This window comes from Chelonia mydas, chromosome 1 (assembly GCF_015237465.2).
Source record: "Chelonia mydas isolate rCheMyd1 chromosome 1, rCheMyd1.pri.v2, whole genome shotgun sequence".
In the NCBI taxonomy this organism is placed as follows: Eukaryota; Metazoa; Chordata; order Testudines; family Cheloniidae; genus Chelonia; species Chelonia mydas.
The window spans coordinates 189604596-189624941 of NC_057849.1; the positions used below are offsets into that span (position 1 = coordinate 189604596).

At 41.4% G+C, this 20346-nt stretch overlaps 1 protein-coding gene across 2 annotated transcripts in view; it reads left to right on the forward strand.

Moving 5' to 3' along the window:
- Nucleotides 1–408: 408 nt before the first annotated feature.
- The window catches only part of CIP2A (cellular inhibitor of PP2A), a 33795-nt gene continuing 13857 nt past the window's right edge, over nt 409–20346 (forward strand). Inside the window, exons 1-11 of one of the 2 annotated variants that reach the window (XM_037907503.2) lie at nt 409–757; nt 6007–6154; nt 7911–8023; nt 11203–11297; nt 11952–12048; nt 13676–13798; nt 13969–14114; nt 14684–14759; nt 16693–16920; nt 17536–17695; nt 19836–19977. In XM_037907503.2, coding sequence (XP_037763431.1) covers nt 656–757; nt 6007–6154; nt 7911–8023; nt 11203–11297; nt 11952–12048; nt 13676–13798; nt 13969–14114; nt 14684–14759; nt 16693–16920; nt 17536–17695; nt 19836–19977 — 1430 coding nt within the window. In that variant the 5' untranslated portion in view covers nt 409–655. Of the gene's footprint in view, nt 758–6006; nt 6155–7910; nt 8024–11202; nt 11302–11951; nt 12049–13675; nt 13799–13968; nt 14115–14683; nt 14760–16692; nt 16921–17535; nt 17696–19835; nt 19978–20346 lie in introns of those variants that run through there. The other variant, XM_037907506.1, reaches the window with a different exon arrangement.

Below are 20346 nucleotides of genomic sequence, written 5' to 3' on the forward strand. Positions count from 1 at the left end.
GGAACTGGGGGTCCAGCTGCCCCCCGGCTTGACGTGGTCCCTGTCACATACAGGGTTTGCAGTTTGGTTCAATGCCTCTCAGCTCCCCCAGGATACACACTGTGCCAGCCCCGCTGCTAGCCGGGCCCTGGGCCACCCGCCCAGCAAGGACAAAGCACCGAGCAGCTGCCTGGTCTCGCCGCGTGGCGAGCGCACCCCCACAGAGCGATGGCGGGCGCCCCAAGCACCAAACGTGGTAGACCCTCACAAAGCGATGGCGGACGCCACGCTCCCTGGGCTTCCGGCATGCACCAGGGCGAAGCTCTCTCCACAGAGCAATGGCGGCCTCCCTTCCCACGATACGGTACACCGGCATGGGCCGCGGGCGGGACCCTATCCCCACAGAGCGATGGCGGCCGCCGTTCCCAGCATGCACCAGCAGGAACCTGACTCCGCCCCGCCCGCTGGGCCGAGCTCCCAGGATGCCCGCGCGGAGGGTCCCCCTCCCACAGCGCCATGGCCAGCGGCTCCGCTCGCGCCGGTCCCGTCATGCACCGCGCGGGGGCGGGCTGGTTCTCCGGGGTTCGGACGCTCGCGGAGCTAAGATGGCGGCGCGGGCGCGAAATACGATTGCGAGCCGGCTGCGCGCGTGAGGCGCCGGGCGGGGCGGAGCGGGATGGACGCCTCGGCCTGTATGAAATCCCTGCTGCTGGCCGCCGCCCAGTACCGGGCCGCCAAGAGCCCAGCGCACGCGGCGCTGCTGCAGCGCAGTCTGGAGGTGAGCGCGCGGTCAGCCCGGGGCCCCCGGGAGAGCCGGAGCCGGGCACCGCGCAGCTCCCTGCCTCACACCCCTCGTCGGGCTGGGGGCTGCTCCTAGCCCGCCTCCTTGGTCTCTCTCTGCTCGGCGGGTGGGGAGTTACTGTGGGTCCCACAATACTGGGTGGGTGTTTCCTTAAAGCCCCAGCTCCGGGAGTCCCGGGATGAGTGCGTGCGGGGGGGGGGGCACTTTTAAAAAAAAATCCGTGTTAAGCTTGGAAAAGTTAGTTTGCCCTGTTGCTCGTTTGGACCTTTTCACACAGGAATAGAGAAAAGGAAAAATACTTCAAAAATATGCCTTTATGAAACAAAACAGTGACAACTGTCAGGGAGCCTAAAAGGCAGGCATACACTTGAGACTTTTTAACTTATTAAATTGGTCAAAGCTTCAGGATGACTGTCCTTGGAAGATATGCTAATACTTTCGTGCTGTCATTTAATAATCGTATTCTGCATTTATGTAGTCTCTTAAGCACTCCAAAGCACTTCTTAGTTTGATCTACAGATAATACAGTGGGGTCATTTCATAACTAGAAATTGTAAATATTAACAAACAAAGCCATGGGGTGAGACTTGAATGAAGCAATTTCCTTAGAAATTGTTGGAATCTATTTTACAACCCGTGTCTTTACGCTTAAAATGTGGTTCTAGCCTCCTTCCCCAGCGCTGTGGATCAGGTTAAAAAAAATCTAAATACATGTTAAAACTAGGGCTGTCAAGCAATTAAAAAAATTAATTGCATGATTAAACAATACAGTAATTCCTCACTTAACGTTGTAAATGTGTTCCTGGAAAATGCGACTTTAAGTGGAAACGATGTTAAGCGAATCCAATTTCTCCATAAGAATGAATATAAACAGGGGAGTTAGGTTCCAGGGAAATTTTTTTTTTTGCAATAGTTGGGCGGTGCCCCCACCTTACCCCACACCGACACAGCCCACTGGCACTGGAGACAATGAGGCAGGCAAGGAGGCTGAAGGTGCTGTAGGCTAGAAGAAGCACACTGCTCAGCAGCAGTGGCAGCTTCCCCTACTGTGCAAGTACCAGGGGCAGGGGACTCAACCCTCGGCCTGCCCACTCCACCCCTTCCCCCAAGCCCCCATGCTTAACCTGCCTATTCTTTCCCCCCCCCTTACTCTGCATGCTGCATCCTCCCTCCTCCCCCCGCCTCCTGCCCGCAGCAATCAGCTGGCTCGCGACATTCAGGGGGCAGGAAGGTGGGGGGAGAAGTGGGGACTGGGCACGCAGCCTCCCCCCCTCCTGCCCTCGGCAATCAGCTGGTTTGTGGCGTTGGGGAGGGAGAGGGAGCCTGTGCATTGAGTCCTCGCTCCTCCCTGCTCTCTCCTGAACGCCGCAAGCCAGCTGATTGCCGCGGGCAGGAGGAGGGGGAAGGCGCTGATCTGTGGGGTCTGCCGGCGGGCGGGAGGCGCTGTGGGGGGCTCATAGGGGAGCTGATGGGGGGCTGCCAGCTGTGGACAAAGCAGGCAGCCAAACAACATTATAGCGAAGCATTGCACAACTTTAAATGGAGCATGTTCTGTAATTGAGCAGGGACACAAGATTGAAACACCGTTAAGCGAGAGGACGTTGAGTGGGGAGTTACTGTAATAGATTATTTAAATATGATTTATTATATTAAATGCTATTATTTAACAATTAAATATTTTTGGATTACAACAATACAAAGTGTACAATGCTCACTTTATATTATAATTTTTGATTACAAGTATTTACACTGTAAAAAAACAAAAGAAATAGTATTTTTCAATTCACCTAACATAAGTACTATAGTGCAATCTCTTTATCATGAAACTTGAACTTACAAATGTAGAATTACGTACAAAAAAATTACATTAAAAAACCAAACAGTGTAAAATTTTAGACCCTGCAAGTCTACTCAGTCCTACTTCTTGTTCAGCCAATCGCTCAGACAGACAAGTTTGTTTACATTTCCAGGAGATAATGCTGTCTGCTTCTAGTTTACAATGTCACCTGAAGAACAGGTGTTCTGATGGTACTGTTGTAGCCAGAGTCGCAAGATGTTTACATGCCAGATGTGCTAAAGATTTATGTCCCTTCATGCTTCAACCACCATTCCAGAGGACATGCATCCAGGCTGATGATGGGTTCTGCTTGATAACAATCCAGAGCAGTGCAGATTGACGCATATTCATTTTCATTATCTGAGTCAGATGCCACCAGCAGAGGGTTGATTTTCTTTTTTGGTGGTTCCATCAGAACACCTCTCCGGTTCTGTAGTTTCCTCATTGCAGTGTTGACTTTTAAGACTTCTGAAAGTATGCTCCACACCTCGTCCCTCTCAGATTTTAGAAGGAACTTCAGAGTCTTAAACCTTGGGTCGAGTGCTGTAGCTATCTTTAGATATCAAACATTGGTACCTTCTTCGCGTTTTGTGAAATCTGCAGTGAAAGTGTTCTTAAAATGAACATCATGTCATCATCTGAGACTCCTATAACATGAAATATATGGCAGAAACGGAGCCGGAGACATACAGTTCTCCCCCAAGGAGTTCAGTCACAAATTTAATTAATGCATTATTTTTTTTAACAAGCGTCATCAGCGTGGAAGCATGTCCTCTGGAATGGTGGCCGAAGCATGAAGGAGTATATGAATGTTTAGCCTATCTGGCACGTAAATAAGTTGCAATGCCAGCCACAAAAGTGCCATGCAAATGCCTGTTCTCACTTTCTGGTGATCTTGTAATTAAGAAGAGGGCAGCATTATCTCCCATAAATGTAACACATTTGTTTGTCTGAGCGATTGGCTGAACAAGAAGTAGGACTGAGTGCACTTGTAGACTCTAAAATTTTACATTGTTTGGTTTTTGAGAGCAGTTATGTAACAAAAAAAATCTACATTTGTAAGTTGCACTTTCACGATAGAGATTGCGCTACACGACTTGTATGAGGTGAATTGAAAAATACTATTTTTCTTGTTTATCATTTTTACAGTACAAATATTTGTAATAAAAAATAATATACTCTTTGAATTCAGTTATGACACAGAATACAATATATATGAAAATGTAGAAAAATATCCAAAATATTTAATGAGTTTCAATTGATATTCTATTGTTGAACAGCGCGATTAAAACTATGATTAATCGTGATTAATTTTTTTGAGTTAATTGTCTGAGTTAACTGCGATTAATTGACAGCCCTAGTTAAAACCCTAAGCAACCTTGTTTTCCCAAAATGCACTTGATGTAGAATTATGTACAAAAAAACTTGCATTCAGAAATAAAACAATGCAAAATATTAGAGCCTGCAAGTCCACTCAGCCCTACTTCTTGTTTCAGCCAATCGCTCAGTCTACTGGTGCGAGTTATGAGTGGTACATGAACGTTTTACAACTGAAATTGCCAGTTGCAGATAATTTAATATTTTAATGAGTCTGTCTGTAGCTCTTCCATGTTTGTTCATTTTTGTTTTTCATTGTCTATAGCAACCAACTGTAGACATAACTGCTGTAACTTTTTTGTTGTCTATTGTATATACTAGTTCTAGCAAGCTATTCCATGGTATAGGCTGTAGAGTTAAAATGAGATTAATTCCAGCATGTTTTAATTAATTTGATGGTTCTACATTAAAGAAAACAAGTCTTTCTTTGACAACCACTAATTTGGAGTTGAAGAAATATAGAGTTCAGTCTTTCTGCCTTGCATTCTTTAATGCAACAGATAAGTTGAATGTTCTTTGTGAATGATATTTCATATCTTTGTACAGAATAATGCCTTTTTATTGAAATCTGTCTTACTGTGAATTAGTCTATCATATTTAATTGGGAACTAATTTTCAAACATTCTGTTTAAACAATACCTTTCCAGGCTATGTAAAACCAGTATTTTTTTTATCCTCAAAGATACATAAACTGGTGGGTAACTTACCTGGTGCTGTATGTTTCTTATGTACAAATACAGACTTGTAGTATTTTTGTATTTATAAACTAGTAATGATTTGTGTTCACGCTGCATCAGCTGTTAACTTAAAATCAATTCCCAGTGGTATAATTGGTAGTGCTGTGCACAAAGTAAACCAACTGTTAATTATGAGTCTGAAACAGAAGAAATGTATGTTTTTCAAATATAAAGGGGACACATACAGTACAGTAACTCCCCACTTAACGTCCTCTCGCTTAACGGTGTTTCGATCTTGCGTCCCTGCTCAATTACAGAACATGCTCCATTTAAAGTTGTGCAATGCTTCGCTATAATGTTGTTTGGCTGCCTGCTTTGTCCACAGCTGGCAGCCCCCATCAGCTCCCCTATGCCCCCCCCCCCCCAACAGCACCTCCCAGCCGCTGGTAGACCCCGCGGATCAGCGCCCTCCCCCTCCTCCTCCCGCCCATGGCAATCAGCTGGCTTGTGGTGTTCAGGAGAGAGGGGGGAGGAGTGAGGACTTGGCATGCAGGCTCCCCCTGCCTCCCGAATGCTGCAAACCAGCTGATTGCTGCGGGCAGGAGCCAGGGGAGGAAGGGGGGAGGCTGCGCGCCGAGTCCCAAGTCCTCCCTCCTGCCCCTGAACGTCGCAAGCCAGCTGATTGCAGTGGGCAGGAGGCAGGGGAGGAGTTAGGATGCTGCGTGCGGAGTAAAGGAGGGGGGAAGAAGAGGCGGGTTAAGGGTGGGGGCTTGGGGGAAGGGGTGGAGTGGGCGGGCCGAGGGTTGAGCCCCTTGCCCCTAGTGCTTGCAGAATAGGGGAGCTGCTGCTGAGCAACGTGCTTCTCCTAGCCTACAGCACCTTCAGCCTCCTTGCCTGCCTCATTGTCTCCAGTGCCAGTGGGCTGTGTCGGTGTGGGGTAAGGCGGGGGCACCTCTCAACTATAGTACTGTACTGTATGGCAAAAACAAAAAAAAATTCCCTGGAACCTAACCCCCCTGTTTATATTCATTCTTATGGGGAAATTGGATTCACTTAACATCGTTTCACTTAAAGTTGCATTTTTCAGGAACAGAACTACAATGTGAAGTGAGGAGTTACTGTAATGAAAAACATGTTTCCAGAGTTTTACAAATTCAACAAAAGTGAGGTAAAAGAGGCAAGCGAAAGTATCTGTGTGCTATCAAGGATGCTACTGGCGTTGGCAGTATATTGCATTGAACTGAAAATACGACTCCCCTCTGAATCTTGTGCAGAACTGAGACAAATATTGTTGCAGTCATATAATACTTCTTTAATTTAAAATGTCTTTTTAGGTTATCTCTGGATTGAAGCTAACAAGATTGTTTGCATCAAACCAAATACTGCCAAGTGAATGTCTGAGCTGTTTAGTGGAGCTCATTGAGGACCCAAATATAAGTCCATGTCTAATCCTGTCTGTGATTGCTTTGCTGTCACAACTAGGTAAGTTGTTCACATCTTTATTTTTTCTTTTAGGGGAATTAAAGCTAAATTTTCAAAGATTGTTAATAAGTCTTAAAACAGTTGGAATCTGTGACAGGTTGCATGCGCAAGTGATTTATCTGCTATACTGTCTGTGTAAATTGCATTGATTTGAGCGATGGGGAATAATTAACTATGTACTGTAACAAAATTAAGTATTTAGTTTTCTAATATCTTATTCCTGGCAATGTGTAATATCTTGCATTCTGTGGGAGCACAGAAATTGCCAAACTGAATCAGAAAAAATATCCATCTGGTTTAGTCTTGTCTCTAATATGGCCCATACCAGATGTTTCAGAGAACTACGTAAAAGCTCCTGTGCTTGACAGCTATCTAATACACCAGTGGTTCTCAAACTTTTGTTCTGGTGACCCCTTTCACATAGTACGCCTCTGAGTGCGACCCTCCCCCTCCCCCCCCCCATAAATTAAAAACACTTTTTTTAATATATTTAACACCATTATAAATGTTTGATGCAAGGCAGGGTTTGAGGTGGAGGCTGACAGCTCACAACCCCCCATGTAATAACCTTGCGACCCCCAGTTTGAGAACCCCTGTAATACACCCATAGGAGAAGTTTGTTCCTCAATCCATATAGTTCGTGGTTGTCTTATGTTCCAAAGCATGAGAGTTCTCTCTCTCCCTCTCCCCATCAACCTAGCTTGTGTAACTGAATGACACTTGCAGTATTCATTTTCTTTGACAGCTGCTTTCCCTTTGAGATTCTTTCACAGTGCAATTAGCAGAAGTGTCTGAGATAAAAGAGAGGGTTGCTGGCAGGGCATTTGTTACGGGCTGCACATTTGGAACTTGCTTCTGCTCTTTAACAGACTCCGGGTGATTCAAGCCAATCTCCAGGGCGTGCTTGAAGGATGATCTTTGCTTTCTGGCATCTAGCCCCTAAGAGTTGGGAAATGAAAGAGGTTGCAGGGCATTTGAAGGGGGCTGGTTGTCTTAGGTTTATTACATCTGGTTGTACGTTGGTATGATACGGGGTAGTTGGAGTCTGTTTTAAATCTTTTTTTTTTTTTGTAAAGGATTTTAATGGGTTCCTAGAGCTTGAAACAGTTTTTTTAAAAAAGTGTAGCAGTAACCTAGACAAAATGCCTGTTTTAAGCCTATTAAGTTATATTCTGTGTCATGTGATCTGAGGGTGATGGGTCATGGTTAGAGGTAGATTTGAGACTGGATAATTTGCAATGGCAGTGATCACCTTTGTAAAAGTCTGCTTGTTTACTCACTAGAGTGAAGAGTAGTTGTATCTTGCAGTGTGTTTGATCTGTGAGTAAACTTAGTTTTAAGCCGCCCCCCCCTCCATCTTGGTTGAAGAACTACAGGTAGATTTTTCTGCACAAGCTAATAAAGCTGCTTGACAGTTTTGTGCAGCTGGCCTATAATACTTCAAGTGGGTTTTTAGTCAGGGTGGAATGGTCCTTACAACATCCTGTGAAGAAAGTGGAAGTGTTCCCATGCTGCATTTAGGCAGAAGGTAGTCTGGAACAAGCAGAGAGAAGTTTTGACTTGCTCATGGTCACAGATCATGTACAAAGTTTAAAAGCTGGTTTTAAAAAAAAAATACATACACACAACAACAAAACTAGGGATAGAGCTCAGAGTTACTGGTTCCCAGTTCAGTGCTCAGACTGCTAGCTAATATTGCTTTTATTATTAACTGCAGTTGTGCAGGACGACATTAACAAATGCCTTTACACTGTAGTTTTGGACAAAGAGACCAGAGAAGCTCTTCAGAATACTTATAATTTGACTAGCGTGCTGGCAGGAGTGGTTCACCGAAGCTCTACAAATCCTAATGATCCAGTATTGTTACAGGTAAGACAAAGTAATGCTTAATATTTTATCTGTATCATAGAGTTAATTCTTCTGAAGAGTCTGTTCTCAAACATTTATAACAAAACCAAAAATGCTATATTTTTAATAAGGAGGGATCCATAATAGAAATCATGCATTTTAGGAACCTCAAGGTCAGGAATTTTCACAAAAAATGTTTTGGTGGCCTTAGCGTGCAGCCACCAACTCTTGATGGTGGCTGCTCTGACAATTTTTCTTAAAATACTTAACCTGAGGAAAAACAAATATGCACATATACATGTCCAAATCATAATTTATTTAAGTAGGGTTTTTTGCTGTCTCAATAATAAAAATAATGTACAATTGTCTCTTCTTTGCTGGACATAAACAGAATAGAAACAAAATAAGGTGCTTTGCATGGTCTTGTCTTTTTTGTTTTATTTTTATTTTTTTATTCCTTTTTTTAGACTTGCTAGCTAGTACAGACGCTCCCTGGGTTACACCTTGCGTCACGCAAATTTTGCGTAAGTAGGAAACGTATACCCAACAGTTACGCAGCCCAAAAAAACCCTCCTATTTCTAGCTTACGGAACTTTTTCCGTAAGTGTAAATTTGCGTAAGTCGGGTCTTGCGTAACCTGGGGAGCATCTGTAAGTCTACTGCTGTGAAAACTGATACTTGTATGTTTGCTAATATCACTTTAAACAGCAGACTTATTATATAGCTCGGAGGCAGTGAAGAGTGATGATAACAAATATCACTTTTCACAGCAGACTTACTCAGCCCTAGCACGAGCCGGGCAACAAATTAAGCCCTGGATAGAAAGGTGGGTAGGGAGGCAGTGGGGGCCAGGGGTGATGGAGGGCTGAGGGAAGTGGCAGGGGCGAGGGACATTTGGGGGATTGGTGAGCCCGCAGCCTGAGCTTGAAGCCCTGCAGCCAGGGGATGGAGCCCCACAGCCAGAGCCTGCCACCCACCACCCTAGGGTGGAAGCCCAAGTCCCGCTGCCCCTGGGAATGTGGGCAACTCACATCAGCTGCCTGCTCCTCTGGCGTTTGTGGCTCCAGAAAGGAAAAGCCACTTCTTCCCTTCCTCAGTCGCTGTTCAGGAGGCCGTGGCTGCAAGAAGAGCCCTTGGTGGCTGCATTTGCGAAATGCTGCTCAAGGTGATCTCCCTGATATATAGAATCAAAGTATTTAAGTTGTATATTTTATTTACTGTCTCAAAGTTTTCTATATCATCATCATCGTAGTAGCTAAGTGATGTACAAATGGTTTTAGGACTACTTTTCAGTATTTACTTATGGTAAACTGCTTATTTACTTTTATCTTGTGTTTTCACCTTGCTCTAATTTACAAAAACTATTAACTTAGAAATTGGCAATGTTTACTTCAAGAAATGAGTGAGGGGGGAGTGGGTTCATTTTCTATTATTTTGAAGCAAGTATTAGCTTTTAGGATATCACTCTTGATAGTCTGATATCTCTCTGCTGTCTTGCATATTTCCATCTTTAAATTTTTGTTACAGACCCTTTTAACCCCCCATCTCTTGCAGCACTCTTCATCTGTAGATCTTAAAGCACTTTACAAAGGGGACAGATATCTCTAATGAGTGATATAAATACCAATAGACACTGATTCTCTGGTCAACTTATTTGTGTCTACTCTAGCATCAGTCATTAATGAAAGGAAAACTGGCTTTTTCCCACTGAACGGTTTGCCCGTTACTTACAGTGTGTCCATGTTTTCGTTCTGCCATCTGTTCACTGCTGTTTGAAGGCGGAACCAGACCTATCAGACAAGGCAGAATGGGAATGGCTGTACTTTTTTAGACCCTGCCATGTATGTTCTGCCACCAGCAGCTTCAGGCAGATCCTATTCATTCTTCTTAAAGCAGTCCTCCCCAGATTGATTTCACTGGTTCACTCTTTATTAACCCAGAGCATTTGGCAATGCTTATTTTAACCCATGTAGATTTTCTTTTAGCTGGTACTGGTCTCCCAGGTGTCACTTCACTGCCATCCTTGTTGTGTTGCAGCTCTCTCTTTCTTTATGGTAGAGAGAGAAGACAGACAAAAGAACAGGATCTGCCTGCAATGCTGCACTCCTTTGATAGTGTTTAGACAGGGATCTGCAGGGACCAGATTGAGTCACCATAGGAGCCCACCTCTTCTGATCTAAGGGGACTCTCCACAGGTCACAGGGCCTGTGGGGGACTGTTAAGGCACTAGGCGACTCAAGCAGCTCATGGGTTTGTCTGGTGTCTAACATAGGAAAGCTTCTCTCAATATGAAAATTCCCATTTAAAATAGCAGTGAAGTGTCGAGGGTAGCGGCAAGCAGCATATTTATATTTTTCCCCACTTCCCTAACTTAAAAATTCTAAGTTAGGTTATATATTTGGGTGATAACCTTGGCTATGCTATGTAAAGGTTTACAGTCAAATCTCAAATTAGCTACTTTGGGAAGCTGAGTGAGTTGAGTGAGTCACTGTCATTTCTCTGCACATAAAAAGGGGAATGGGGGCGTATTTATAGTACAGTTTGTAGGAAAATGTTTTTTCCCTGGGAAAATTTTTGTTGTAAACAGACATTTCCTATGGAAATTTTCCATTTTGACAAAAAAGCCATATTCCTTTGGGGGAAAAGCCTTCATGTTTAAAAAAAAAAAAAAATTATTCTGTTCTTCTTAATATGCATGTCTGCTTACAATATACTATTGCCGTTGTGGATTACATTTTGGAGGTCTCTAAATAGTTATATGGGATTTGTTTAAAAAAAAAAAATAAAAAAAATTCAGGAGTCCCACTGAAACCCAGTTAAATATAGAGAATCCCTCCACCTCATTGCAAGTTTATTGTCCAAGCTGTGTGGGAGAACTGGGCAACCTATTTCTAAGCAATTTGTATGTGTTTGTGAGCATTCAAATGTACTAATCCAAGATTGTTACCTTGCTTTCATTAATTAAGTAGAGATATGCTAGGTGAATATCCCACATGTATCAATACTACATTGTTTCTGTAATACCATAACTTTATACTTAATGAGATCTAAATGTGATCAAGTCTCAAAATTAACACTGCTTGTTCTTATGACTCATTAAACTGTAGAGAAGTATCCTCTAGTCTGAACACCAAATGTCCATGTTCTACAGTAGAATGCTGTGGGAAGGCTATATAATTGACTTCATTTTATTTCTTCAGAGTATTCAACTTCTGCAGAGATTAACCTACAATGTCAGAGTTTTCCAAGCCAGCACTAATACTGATGAATTGATTTTATTCCTAATGCGTCATATGTAAGTATGTGTCCAATTTTCTTTTTGGGGAGGAAATCTTTAGCTAAACACATTTCTGAACTTTCTTTAATAGCTTCATTAATGTGGTATTTCACAAGCTTTGGATGTAGCATAAATTATGAAGTAATCGCTTCTAAATTACCAGACATTTGTCTCTTTCAAAATGCTATTGTTGCAAAGAATATTCAAAGATGGGGCATTTACTTATGATTTTCAACAGCTGGTAGAGTTTAAGGAGAATTTGAGCTTTTTGAAGAAATAAATAAAAAAAACTAAAATAGCAGTTAGAACACTTCTGCCTGTCATTTAGACTTATTTCACAATTTGAGCCACCAACTCTACAACAAGCTCTGTGCTGGCAGATACCTGTGCCTGTGTAGAGCTCTAGTGACTTTAATACATGCACCTGAAGCGCATTGCCGGTTCAGGACCATAGACATGATTGAACTGTCATATGATGGGTTTCACTTTTGTATTGTGGGTAGCTTTTCCATACAGAATATGCATTGCAAGTTTATAAATGTCTTTTTAATACATGACTGTAATTTGGATGGATGTTTATATATAGAAGGAGATTTCATTGAATTCTGAATATATAAATGAAGCTAAATGGCTATAACCGTTAAATTCTTAAGTCCTGTGGAACTTTTTTAGTCAATCAACAGAAGATGAATTAACGATACCATGTTTGGGACTAATGGCAAATCTTTGTCGACACAATCTCTCTGTTCAAGCTCATATAAAATCTTTGGTAAGAAACTTCTCTGATTATGTATTTTCTCTTCTGGGGATAGAGGAAAGGAAGAGAGTAGTCAGAATCTGATCATTTGAGGACTTAGAGCTCCTTTTCACAGACATCCTGTTTCTCCCCATCCCTCATGCAGTGATGATTCCAACTTTCCCTCCAGAGCTTGCAGTCCCACTTTATCCCACTGATCGTTTTCCTCAATTTAATGTGAAGCGCCTACTCTTAGAATCATAGAATATCAGGGTTGGAAGGGACCTCAGGAGGTCAGGCTCTTCTCTGTGCTTTGTCCACACCATTACCACCTAGTTCAGATTGCACATACTGCTTCCACGTTTCATTAGTGAAAGATTTTAAGTTGAGGTCTGATTCTGACCCACCAGTTGAGATCTTGTGGGAGAAGCTAAATTTTGTCAGTGTAAAAGCATGGCATCTTCTCTATATTTTTAACATTAAAACAGTCTCATGTTACTATTGTAGATGGATCTGGGTAACCAGTGTTGATTTTTGGCATAACTTGAATACTTAAGGCTTTTGCCCATCTGAGAAGAAAGCAAAAATCACCCCTGATCTTGGTGTTGGATTCATGCCCTTATTCAGCATCGACACCAGTTTATTCAACAGTAATGTACTTTCATTGTTATTCCCACCACTACACAAATTAATGTTAAGTGTGGTTTTTAGCTGAGTGATGAATTCACAGCAAAGTTAAAAATTGTGGCATTTTATGGGGGGGAAAAGACAGATTCCATGCCAGTGGAATTAATCCAGGGGGCCAGATTAAAGTGAAAGGGGAAATCCACATCTCAGTTAGCTTCTCTGCAGACTCAAGCAGACATCATCCTGTTGCTTTACATTTGGCTTGTCTTGGTTGTTTTTAGATTTCTCTACTATGATAAAGGCTCCAAACATATTTTTTAGTGAAAGCTGAGAATTTGGAGCATAATTATGTGCCATGAGGTGAAGTCTAGTGCTGCAGAATTAGAGTACACAGGATCCTACTTAAAAGCCTGTGGAGTAGTTAACACCCTTCACGTTACTCCTGGTTCCTTAGGGCAAACTAAAGCTAAAATTTTCATCAAATAATTCTCACCCTAATTAAGGGAATAAAATGGAAAAGTGAAATGTACCCTCAGCTTTGCCAAACTATTTAGGAGCATACATAGATATTTCCAGCATGTGGGGAAGTTAATCCTTCCATAGATGTCATTGAAAGTATACCTCCATTGTAACCCTGATATTTATAAAGAAAAAAATATAGCTGAATTAGACAGGAATCGGGTGTCCATTTATGATAGCTATCTTTTATCTATAAAGACATATGTTCATGAAATGGCATTCCATTCATCTTGTAAAATGAGTGAAAATCCTTCCTCCCCTTTTTCTTTACCATTCAAGTTTGACTTAAAATTTCTGTTCTAGAGGATACTTTTCATACCAGTATGTGCCTTAAGTGGAAATCACATTTTGTATATTTCCCATGTAATTCACTGGCCTCTTTCTGGGTATCACCTTAGAATAGTTCTTAAGCTAAATTGAATCCTTGTTTATAAATCATTATTCCAGACAGTTCTATCAATTATAGTCTCATCAAAACTGTCAAATGCTCATGAGTTTCTCCTTTTTGCTATAGAATGACGTGAAGGGTTTCTATCGTACCTTGATCAGTTTCTTGGCCCATAGTAGTTTAACTATGGTCGTGTTTGCACTTTCGATATTATCAAGCCTGACTTTAAATGAAGAAGTTGGAGAAAAGGTAAGTAAATATTTCGGAGTCTTGTAATGAAAATCTCACTGAAATTTGTAAACTTTGAATAAAACTATCGAGTAACCACAATGACTGAGTCGGTTGTTCTGATTGTTTTGACTAGTGGGAGATGATTTATTGGTGTCGTAGCATAAATAGCTCTCATTTCCTTTTATTAGCTCTTCCATGCCCGAAACATTCATCAGACATTTCAGTTAATATTCAACATTCTTGTAAACGGCGATGGCACACTGACAAGAAAATATTCTGTTGATCTACTCATGGATCTGCTGAAGAACCCCAAAATTGCAGATTATCTTACTAGGTATGACTTTGCTTTGTAAAATTAGCCAGTTGCAGTTTTAGACTCATCTTCAAATAGTGATTGAAAGAAGCTTAACATCCTGAGTTCCTATTTAAAAAAAGGGTTCGGAGTAGCAGCCGTGTTAGTCTGTATTCGCAAAAAGAAAAGGAGTACTAGTGGCACCTTAGAGACTAACAAATTTATTTGAGGATAAACTTTCGTGAGCTACAGCATCCGATGAAGTGAGCTGTAGCTCACGAAAGCTTATGCTCAAATAAATTTGTTAGTCTCTAAGGTGCCACTAGTACTCCTTTTATTTAAAAAAAATGTTTAGATAGAAACATAAAATACAAAAACAAGCTTCAGGAGAAAGTGATTTTTAAACTGAAGCTTAGTCTTTTTGAATATAGCAGTTACAAGATGGAGGATGTTTCCTTTGGCTTTTATTTCTTCCTATTGGCTTTTCATAACTATTCTAGGGATGTGGCTGGAAGAGGGCATTTTAATCCACTGCTGTTCATAAATGTTTAATCGAGTAACTACATCATTGAAGTAAGAGCTTAGTTTACTTTTTCTCATTTATAATCTAGATATGAACACTTCACCTCATGCCTCAATCAAGTATTAGGCCTTCTTCATGGAAGGGATCCTGATTCATCATCAAAGGTATTTTACAGTGAGAGAAACTATGGAATCTAATTTACCAAGCATTTGGCTTAAATCAGGAGCTGCTAACTTCTAATACTGTCTCTAGATACTTTGCGGCCTTAACCAAATCTCTCTCACAGGTATTCAGTCCTGTTAAAATCAGTGGGAGTTGAAGGTGCTCAGTATATTCTGGGATCAGGCAGTTAACCTCTGTGTCAATATCACCGTTCATAAAATGAAATAATTCCTCTTGTTTTGAAGATTAATAGTCATACAGCAACCTGGAAATGTTACAGGTTAAATATTATTTGCAGTTGTACCTTGCATATAATGTAAACTTAGCTATTTTTAAAGGTTTTTGTAAACCTTCCTAGAATGAATTTTACAACATGGCAGACGATAAATGCTAGAACATTTTAATGTGTTGGACATTGAGTGTACTAGTGAACAAAAAGATACATGCTCGATATGTGAAGGTTCCTAGAGATTCGTTATTTGAAATCTCTTTTGTGAATGTGCACACTTTCATCCATTAATATCCTATTATATATACGTGTGCACTGCCAATAGATTGCTGGGCAATAGTCTTATTGTTTAACATCCAGTGTGCATGGGCAAAGTATTTTTTTTTGTTATTTTTTTTAATAACCCTTATATCTTGGTCAAATTAGTGCGGTTTCCATCAGACCATTTAAAGGGATATCTACATCTTAGGGAATTTGAACCTGCTACCTTCAAAGAAAAATAATTGCCCTTAAAAGAGAGCAAGCATACCTAATTTATTTAATAGAATAATATTCTGAGAGAGCTGCAAGCAACCGAGTGATCTTTTGTAACGGATGATTCATTTTTAATGAAAAGGTGGATATTGATTTAAATTAGATTTATTTTAATAATTTTTTTAAATGTAATTTCAATTAAATTTGAATTTCACAACCTATTTTAAGGCCTAAACTGTCTAATCTATTAATTTAAATGACTTTAATACTCAAGCAGTACATGTTTGCTGCCAAAATTTTAGATAGCGACAAACTACTGTACTAGTGGAAGTCGCTGGCTAAATATCTGGAATTAGAATTAGCTTGAAATCCTAAACCAGCTTTGACAGTGGTGGCTGCTTGTGCAGGTGCGAGAGAGTATTTTCTTCATTTTGTTTTATTCAGCTAGTTCAATTCAATGAGTAGCTCATTTAAAATTGAGAAACAGACTGGGATCTGAAAAAGCTTGTTTTCTCTTTGAATCTATGAATAAAAATCTGAGAGGATGAGGTCTGCTAGTTCTATAATCTTGAAGGACATTGTGACCAGGAAAAATCAGTTCAATTAACTTTACTACAGCTAATACTTATGTTTTAATATATCCGTTTTAAATGCAAAATATGTTTTGATAAACTTTTTTTCTTATGTATCCAGCACTTTAAGGTAGTTAAAAAAATTATTAGCTTAAATAATTCAATTTAAATTTCTATTCAAGTGCAGCCTGACAAAAGTCACAAATTGAAGTTAATTTAGTCAATAAGAAATGCATTATTCACCATTTTCTAACATTAACGTAGCTTAAATTAAGAATCTGAATATATGAAATTGCTCAAATGTGTATAGTGTATCCTCTTAGTAGCAAAAAGTACCAAATTTAGTGTAAAGGCTATATTTAGTTGCAAATGTTTTTATGGTTAAATGCCAATGAAAATCAACTTTTGTTTATAATCTTGTTTTGCATTTGTACTTTAGTTATTTTCCTAATCAGTGACTTAAATCAAGATTTCCTGTTTGCTGTATTAAATCATAATTAAAATCAGTAATTTAAATCACTTTAAATCAATCCACCTTCATAGATATGCTGAGACAACCTCGGCAGTAGGTGTCACTGTGCACAATTCTAATTAACAATGTATTTGCTTTATTTGCATGACTAAAATATTTAACTCCTCATGTACTTCTAATTTGTACAGGTCTTGGAATTACTACTTGCTTTTTGTTCGGTGACTGAACTGCGCCATGTTGTGCGTCAGACAATACTGGAGCCATCTGGTGTGCCAGTCTCTGGAAGTACCAGATTCACAGCCCGTTCTAAACCTTCAGAGCCATCTGTTGTTTTAGTGCACTGGTTAAACCAACCATTGGAAGGATCTGAAAACTGTTGTGTTCTAACTTTAGAATTGTTCAAGGAGATATTTGAGGTACCAAGACTGATTTTAGTGGTCATCTTGTATCTGAATTATATGTTATCCAATTCAGAAACATATGCCCCTGTATTTTACCAATCATAAATGGGGTATCACATACATGTTTTTATTTAGAAAGCAAAGCGTGACGATAAACCCTAAGTGTTATTGCTGTAATGTTTCTTTCTAGACTTCTGCATTTTGTAACCCGGTTTTCCACTTAAGAAGGCACTGTCAGTCTAGATCTTATATCTGATATACATTAAAATTGTTACCCAAATGCATAAAGTCTCGCATTTGGTTCTAAAATGTTTAGAATACAAAATTTCATCAAGAAATAATAAACAATTGTAGCTATTTTGAAGGACTTGCAGAAGTGTGGTGGTCTCTGCTGATTGTGTGTAGTTAACAAGTCTTTCCTCAAATCTGATGATGCTGGTCAATAGTTTGAAAAGTAAATCTAAAAACAGCATGATCAGTTGGTGGCAGAGCTGGAGAGGCCCCTAGGCTTGGATGCATGAATGTCACTGGGACCAAGGTGAGGAAGTTAGTAGGCTGATCTAGGGATAAGAGTAGGTTGCACATCCTTGATTGGTGGTTTAAATACGGAATCTTTGTGTTTTGCTGCAGGATGTTATTGATACCGGCAACAGCACTTCAGCTGAACGCTTTGTGGATCTTTTGCTCCCTGTCCTCCTTGATCACCTTCAGTTGCCAGAACAGAATCTGGATGAGCTATTAGCAAAGAAGAAATGTGAAAGAATAGTCAAAGTCATTGAAGTCATGCTAAATATCCTTATGCAAGTTATTCCTGTTGGCTGTATAACATGAGCTCTGTTCTTGTACGATTGTATCAGTTGCTATTTTTTTAGATATAAAATCGCTTTTTTTTTTTCCAAAGATATTAAGATGACCTGAAATTAATAGGTCTTAATTAAAAGGAAATTTGAAAATTAAATTTTCCTTTTCTCTTGCAGCTTGGAATCTTTTAGGATGAAAAGTACTCTACTAGTTATTGTAACCAGTTGTGAGCTGGAGCCGGTTCGCTGGAATCGGTTGTTAAGCCAGAAGTTGCACCTTAGGTGCCGACTCAGTCTGTGCTCCGGGGCTGGAGCACCCACGGGGAAAATTTGGTGGGTGCAGAGCACCCACCAGCAGCTCACCTCTGCTCTGCCTCCGCCCCTGAGTTACGCTCTGCCTCTCTCTGCTTCACCACCCCCCCGGCTTCCCGCGAATCAGCTGTTCGCGCAGGAAGCCTGGGAGGGCTGAGAAGCAAGCAGCGGCTTCGCTCTCACGCCCAAGGACAGGAGGTGAGCTGGGGCGGGGGGGCGCGAGGAGGGCTGCCTGGGCTGTAGCAGATAACCCGAGGGGGCGGGGCCGCGCAGGGAAACGCTTCCCACCGCAGCTCACCTCCGCCACCCTGAGCCTGAGCGTGAAGCCGCCGCCTGCTTCTCAGCCCTCCCCGGCTTCCTGCGCAAACAGCTGATTCACGGGAAGCTGGGGTAGGGGGGCGGAGAAGCAGAGCAGGGCGGTGTATTCAGGGGAGGAGGCAGAGCGGAGGTGAGCTGGGGCTGGGGGTGGGGCGGGGAGCTGTTGGTGGGTGCTCTGCACCCACCAAATTTTCCCCGTGGGTGCTCCAGCCCTGGAGCACTCACGGAGTTGGCGCCTAAGGCGCCACTTTTGATGTGATCAGTGGGGGGGTGCAGTCGCTCCCCCTGCTCCCACCCTAGCTATGCTGACCCGCCCCTAGGAGCCAGAGGGACTTGCCGGATGCTTCCTGGGAGCCGCCCCAGTTAAGCACCGCCGGGACTCCCCACCTCGCTCCCCGGCAGGTCCTTCTGGCTCTTAGGGGCGGGGCGGAGTGGGCACCCACTACAGTGGCCCACAAGACCCTCCTGCCTGGTTCGGGGGCAGTCAGGAGACAGGGCATGAGGGGTGGATGGGGCACGGGTCCCGGGGGGGCCACGACCCCCTCATGGCGTGAGGAGGGAATCGATTGTTAAGATTTTGGCAGCTCATCACTGATTGTAACCAATATACAAAGATCACCTTATTTAACATTCAATACAGGTGCCTACAGAAATGTGGCAGGCAGTTGTTTAACAGCACATGGTACCACTACCCACAATTATGACAGAAAATAACCTTTTCTAGTTGAAACTGCAGGGGAAACTTAAGTAGCACATACTTGGTAGGTTGCTTTTGCAAAGAATCCATGGATTTTAGATGATCGGAAAAGAAGGATTATTTTGTGATTAAGAACCTGCACTGCTGTTTGGGCAATCTGTGTTCTGTTTCTGACACAGACTTGAGCAAGTCACTTTCTCCCTATCAGTGCCCCATCTATTTAAGAAAAAAAGGGGGGGGCGGGGGCTATTATGTTATTTCACATCAGTGTTGAGTATAAAGTAATAACAATGTGGAATGGTCAGTTACTATGAGGAGCGCCATAAAGCTTTCAATTCATGCATTTATTTGTCGGTCCTCTTTTGTAAATTTGGAAAGATTACATCTACAGCATTAATGATCCATGTCCTGTGATGGGGGGGGAGGGGTATTCTTTTGCGTGAGCTCTAAAGTGAAGGGTGCCGCCTTTTCAGTCATCAGTTATTTCCTGTAGCATCTTGGTGTTCTTGGGAGATTCCCATCCAAGAACTGGTCTAGGCAAACTTTGCTCTGCTAGTGATTCGCAGCTTAATATGGTATGAGTTTAGGTTTCTTAAGTGCCAAAAAAATTTGTTCTGTTTTGGAGAGAAAAACAAACAAAAGTTTACTCCCTTGTGTCTTTAAGGCGCTTCATTGTAATTGAGAAGATGTGTTCACTTGTCAAGTGTCTCAAACATTTGATTTTTTTAATCTAATTCAGAAAGCTTTTAGTTTATTATAATGCATAAAAGAATAAATTAGTCTACATCCTTAACTGAATTTACTGCTATGTGGAGATGACACGATGAAAATGCATGTCTCTAAGGCACTGACTGCAAGCAGATGCACATCTCTTATAGAACACCAATTTACGTGCAGTGGGATTGACATTGGCTTTGGGACAAAGGTAGTGGACTCTGAACTGTGGTGAGCATGCTAAAATCAAATTAGTCTAAAACCTAATTTACTCTGAAAATGAGGGTTATAAAGTACCAAAAAAAACTATGCTTCTGTTCAGGCTAATTTTCTTGGCAATAGAGAGCAGCACTGAGAGAGCAGAATGATAGCTTTAGCTGTTCATTGAGTGTCTTTCTTAAATTGTTAGACCTTTTGTAGTTCTTTCAGGCTAAATTGGAATTCTGGTTTTATGGAAAAGCTAACCTAATATATACTAGTCCAACCTTAGTTATCAGTTTATATCCTAGGTGCCTTTAATGTTCAAGCCATCCATTCTTTTACATCTTGTTTTTAGACAACTGAACCTCAGAGATCTGTTTGAAATTATTTTGGTAGAAA